At 47.0% G+C, this 6,000-nt stretch overlaps 1 protein-coding gene across 2 annotated transcripts in view; it reads right to left on the bottom strand.

Annotated features, from left to right (window-relative positions):
- Positions 1–6,000, bottom strand: part of IRF8 (interferon regulatory factor 8) — a 29,677-nt gene that overhangs the window by 12,494 nt on the left and 11,183 nt on the right. For both annotated transcript variants that reach the window (XM_015427093.1, XM_015427094.1), the window contains exons 2-3: positions 2,140–2,314; positions 1,073–1,256 (exon numbers count right to left, since the gene is read on the bottom strand). In XM_015427093.1, the coding sequence (XP_015282579.1) occupies positions 1,073–1,256; positions 2,140–2,314 (359 nt within the window). The remainder of the gene's footprint in view (positions 1–1,072; positions 1,257–2,139; positions 2,315–6,000) is intronic.

The following is a 6,000-nucleotide window of genomic DNA, read 5'->3' as shown; positions in this document are numbered from 1 at the left end:
AATTTTATACTAGAATCTGATTACCCCGGGGGGCGGGGAGGGCGGGGGGCTTTAAGGCTGAAACATCGTAGTGGAGGGAAACTGTGAAAGGGAGCCACTTCCGAGGTAAAAACTGCCAGGATGTAATTGTTTTAGTTTGGTGGGAAACAAAACCTTGACAAGTTTCAAGCCCTACCTCTAGAGGGTGCACTCACTCAGGTATTTATTTAGAGCCCTTTTAACCCCACCTTTCTCTGAGACTAGACTCGGAGGAGGCGTTACAGGAGCTTGAGTTTTTCTAGCATTGGACAAAGTAAACTGTGACTCGCGGAAGGTTCTAACACAAGACTGTGCTGTTCCAGCTGGTAGCCCAGACAGCAATTTTTGAGATGTGGACTGAAACCGATCTCTCCCTGTTAGATTTGCGGCTCTTCAGTTTGGAAGGATGATTGTTTCACAGCATGGGCTTTCTCCGTGGGGAAGGTGAGTTTCACGGCTGATCTTCCAGGAGGGCATGTAAAGCAGGGTATTTGGTCTAGGGCAACAGTTAACGTGTGAGTGTTTTTTGGGGGAATGTATACAAATGGGGGGGGGGGCTGGTGCCAGCATGATATGTTATTGTCTTACAAGCCACATCCAGTCCCCTTCGAGGAGAAAGTGCAAGATATAAATGTTTAAATAAGTATTTCACAGATCTGGGTTGAATGTGCTAAGGTAATTATCCAGATAAAAACCATGTGACAAATACTATTCACCCTTTTAAAAAAAACAACTATTTCCCTCTGATGAATAGCTCCTGGGTTTGTTTCAACTATGTTCGTATTTTGAGCGTCCTGCAACGCACGAGAACTTAAGAACATAAGAGAAGCCATGTTGGATCAGGCCAATAGGCCATCAAGTCCAACACTCTGTGTCACGCAGTGGCCGAAACCCAGGGGCCACCAGGCAGTCCACCAGCGGGGCCAGAGCTCCAGAAGCCCTCCCAATGTGGCCTCCTTTCAAGGAACCCACCAGCTCTCCCCCTCCCCCAAAAGGGGTCACCAAGAAAGCTACTCAGGCAGGCTGCATGGAGCATTGCTACTTTCACACTTACATTTCTGTTCTTCTTCCGGAACAGTCCGGTAGACCTTGTATGGCTCCGATATGTCCAGTTGGGACCTGTCGGTCACCTCTTCAAAGTCGGGGCTCTTGTTCAAGGCACAGCGGAGCCTCGTCTTCCAGGTGGCTGGCTCGGCTTTGTCCCCTTCCTTAAATTTTCCTTTGAACACTGCCCAAGCCTAGAGGTGAAGCAGGAGAGGTTCTCAGAGCTAAGTTGGTGGCCTCCTGAACCGAGAAAGATGCAATTGAACATGGACAGCCTTGGCACGCTGGGATTTTCGCCAAGTACCTGGCCTTGTCAGTCCCACCTTACTCTTATCTGTGCCCCCCCACGTGTATCTTTCCTCTTTATCCCTCGGAATCAACGCCACGGTCATATTCAAGCTTCTTGACATTTTCAAGGGCATCCTAGCTGGAACCGGTAGTTACTCCCCTGCACCTTCACCTTTTCTTAGTACACTAAAACTTTGTTGTATTGCTTTTTTCTCCCAGCAGGTGTTGCTATTGCACCGTTTGCACAGCTATTGTTCGCCACTACAGCAGGACTCAATGGCAAAATACAAAACAGAAAACCCTTGGGATGACTCTTCCTTAGTTCTCAAATTAAAGGAGGGTAAAAGCACCAGTTTCATGAGTCTATGCTGCACCTAGTTTATACATGCCACTGATTTCTAGAAGTACCACATAAAGGCTGCAGTCACACATGCTAAATAATCCACTTTCAATGCACTTTCCAACTGGATTTTACTGTGTGAACTGGCAAAATCCAGTTGGAAAGTGGATTATTTAGTGAGTGTGATCGCAGCCATAGTGCAAACATGTGAGACGACGGACTGGTCCAAACAGGGCCTTTCTACCATTTGGTTTTGAATACACACCACTGAAGACCCACAGGGAATGTACAGAAGAAACCCACGTGGATTTCTGATTGTGAAAATTCACTCTACAGACCTCCGGAACCCTCCTCTTGGGGTGCTTTAAGCCCCTTCCACAAAGCAACCAACGAGTTCCTCTTAAGACAGCTACCCGAGATGGAAATTGAATTCAGCTGATCCTTAATACCTTGAATATAGAGGCATCCACTTCCTGGTTGTAGTCCTGCTTCCCAGCGTGTTTCCACGGGATCCGGAACATGGTCTTCTCCTCATTCTCCCAGATCAGCCCCGGATACATCCCGCTATCAATTTGTTCAATCAGCCACTGCCGCAGCCGCCGCCCACCGTTTCGATCGCTCATCCTGGACGGGAAAGATCCTGTAAGAACCTTCCAAATCATTTGTCAACCTGTGAAGCCAACCCCATTATCTGTCTACAGAAATACAGCATGATTTACTCCATTTGTACCTCCACCTTCCTCCCCAATAGGGACCCAAAGCAGCTCTTGGTCGTTCCCCTCTCCTGCACTTGATCCTCACAACAACCCTGTGAAGTAGGTTAGGCTGAGAGTGTGTGGCCAAGCCCAAGGTCAGATTCAAAACAGAAGGCAAGCTGAGAGAAAGGACGCTGAAAAACAGTATATTAAAGTGACAATATATCAAATAGATATTAACTGCAAAACTTGTACAAAAAAATATAGCGAAAATATAAGGCAACATGAACACAATACAAAGCGATATAAACACGACGAAGATTCCGGATTAATACTTAGTTTCATTCAAACCTATTCTTAATCCGGAATCTTCGTCGTGTTTATATCGCTTTGTATTGTGTTCATGTTGCCTTGTATTTTCACGCTGTTTTTGTACAAGTTCTGCAATTAATGGCTACTTGCTATATTGTCACTTTAATATCCTGTTTTCCAGCGTCTCTTCTCTCAGCTTTCCTTCTGTTTTGAATGTGTTCCGAGCTGGGAAGTCTCTCTCTATATACAAGCCCAAGGTCACCCAGCAAGCCCTCCCTGGGAGAGTGGGAATTTGAACCTGGGTCTCCCAGATCATAGTCCAGCATCCTAACCATGACAGCGAGACACCTGTGAGGGCTCAGGAACAAGAAGGTAGATGGATTTTTTGGTGGGGTGGGGGAACTATACCTTTGCAAAATGCTAGTTGTTCATCTATCCCTGACCTGGATCGGCCCAGGCTGGCCCGATCTCATCAGATCTCAGAAACTAAGCAGGGTCGGTCCTGGTTAGTACTTGGGTCGGAGACCGCCAAGGAAGTCCAGGGCAGTGAGGCAGAGGCAGGCAAGGGCAAACCACTTCTGTTAATCTCTTGCCTTGAAAACCACTATGGGGTCACCATCAATGCTCCCTCTAAGCTGAGTGAGTGTGAGCTAGCTCACAGCTTTTTAGCCTCCGGCTCACACCTTTTGGTCTTAGCTCAGGAAGGATGGCTCCAGAGCAAACTAATTGATGCAGGAGCCCAATCGCTCGCTCACAACTCTAATGCCTGTAGCTCACAAAGTAGAATTTTGGCTCACAAGACTCCACAGCTTAGAGGGAGCATTGGTCACCATACGTCAGCTGCGACTTGACGGCACTTTCCCACCACCATCAGTCGTTTATTTAAAATGTTTATCCTTCCTCTTTCCAGAGACTCTGGGCAGATTTAGTGTGCTCTTACCCCTCCCCCCAAACTAGCCCTAATCCTAAATAGGGAATAAATTAATAGAAAGTAAGAGAGTGCAGCAATTACTCTCCCAGCCTCCGTCAGGCCAATTCTACTTTAGCCTTACACCGCAGGGTCTTGCTGCATTTCGAACTCAGGATCTGAAAAACATCACGCTCGGATTCGGAATGGCTCTCCAGAGGAAGGATCGCGACGACTGTGCGGCAGCCTCGCCACGCCCAGGAGTCAAGGTTAAGAGCGGTGGAGTCTAATCCGGAGAACCGGGTTCGATTCCCCACTCCTCCACAAAAAGCCTGCTGGGTGACCTTGGGCCAGTCACAGTTCTCTCCGAACTCTCTCAGCCCCACCTACCTCGCAAGGCGCCTGTTGTGGGGAGGGGAGATGGTCAACCACTTTTAGACTCCTTAAGGTAGAAAAAAGTGGGGCATAAAAACCTACTCTTCTTGACGCATGTCTTTGCACCAAGGTGGCACATAAATGTACACACAGACCCTCCGGGGGTAGCAACATTAGCCTGCTGCAAAAGTGACAGTAGAGAACCTGGGGGCAGCTTGAAGAACAGAGGAGCACAGCAGGGTGAGGCCAAAGGCCCTTCTGGTTTCCAGCAACAGTGCCCTAGGGAGCTGTCCCTGGGAAGACCACAGACAGGACACAGCAGCAAAACCTGACCCATGAGTTTCACGGGGTTTCAGGTTTCTGGGGGGCAGAACCGTCAGCAGATGCATGAAAGCAATCGTCTAAGGATGCAAGATTTCCTGGGAGTCAGTCCCGTTGAATATGACCAGACTTACTTCTGAGTTAAACCTGCTTAGGACTGGTCCCTGTGCATTTTGCTACCAAAAAACAAACAAACAAACAAAAAACAAAGAGAAAAACTAATCGTGTTTTTTTAAAGTAGAAGAGACCAAAACATTACGGGTGGGATAAGCCACTAGTGAAGGCATCATCGCAAGGGCATTCTAAGTGAATGTGAGAGCTTTGCTACCAGTCTTGGAAGTACCACTGGACTGGCCGCGTACCAGCTACAGGACACTATCTACCTCCAATGAAAGAGCCGGCATTGACCGTTGGAAAACCATCTTGTTCTTTAAGGTAAAGTTTCCCTTGCTCGAAAGCCAGTCGAATCCGACTCTAGGGTTGCGGTGCTCATCTCCGTTTCAAAGCCAAAGAGCCAGCGCTGTCCGAAGACGTTTCCGTGGTCATGTGGCCGGCATGACTAAACACCAAGGCGCACGGAACGCTGTTACCTTCCCACCAGAGTGGTCCCAATTTATCTACTTGCAATTTCTTGCTTTCGTACTGCTAGGTTGGCAGGAGCTGGAACTAGAGATGGGAGCTCACTCCATTATGCGGCACCTGGGTCTCGAACTGCTGAACTACTGACCTTCCACAGCCTGCAGTTCAGCGTCTTAACCACTTGAGCACCTTACACTTTTGCGATTCGATGACTTTATTCTGTTTTAATCTTGTTTTATAAGTGGGCATTGTTGCCCTCTTGTAAGCCGCCCTGAGCCAGCTCGCAGGGAGGGCGGGGTAAAAATACTAATAAATAAATATAAATAAATAAATAAAGCAATTCCTCGCTGAGTGGCAAAGAGACCTTCCTCCCCGCTGCCCCTTGCTTCTTCATAAACAAACACAACAGGAGCCTCTTTAGAGGAGAATATCCTGTTCCTTGGAGGGAACGGGGTATTCTCCTCTAAGAGAGCTGTGTTGCATTTGTTCTGCTTGGAGAGAACAGGCATTAAAGCCCAGCCTGGATATGCCAAACAAGCAGTGCTTCAATGTAAGATGAGCTATTTCCCAGAACATTCAGACCAGAATTTTAAATTATGATGGGGTTTTTTACCCGGTCTGCTATGACAAAGCAGTACTTTTGAACTAAATCAGATTGAGAACAATCCTTTCAAAATCTGTTTGCCTAGGTTCCAAGAACCCTACACCAAAAAATAAAGGGACACCAATCGGACATCAAGAATCACACAACTGAGAAACATATAGGAGAATACTTCAATCTCCCAGGACAATTAATAGGAGAGTCTCAACTTAGCTGTTTTACTGCAAAGGAATTTCAGAAACAGACTAAAACGGGAGATTGCTGAGTTACAAGTTATTACAACACTCATGACAATGGAACCCCCAGGACTTAACAGAGAGATCAGGTTCTTATCTCACCACACAAACTAACATCATTCAGTTCTCACATCTGTTTGTAAACTCTTATTATGTTGTGTGCTAATTTGCTGCTATTCACAGGTCTTACCAATTGCCTTCATCCAGTCTTAGCTATATTTATTGCTCAGTTACTTATGCATCTGGACTCTAAACAGCCCATCCTGGTAACACCTTCCCCACCC

Source organism: Gekko japonicus, unplaced genomic scaffold (assembly GCF_001447785.1).
Source record: "Gekko japonicus isolate JY-2015 unplaced genomic scaffold, Gekko_japonicus_V1.1 scaffold488, whole genome shotgun sequence".
In the NCBI taxonomy this organism is placed as follows: domain Eukaryota; kingdom Metazoa; phylum Chordata; class Lepidosauria; order Squamata; family Gekkonidae; genus Gekko; species Gekko japonicus.
The sequence above is the reverse complement of the archived record's forward strand: the minus strand, read 5'-3'. Positions and strand labels throughout refer to the sequence as shown.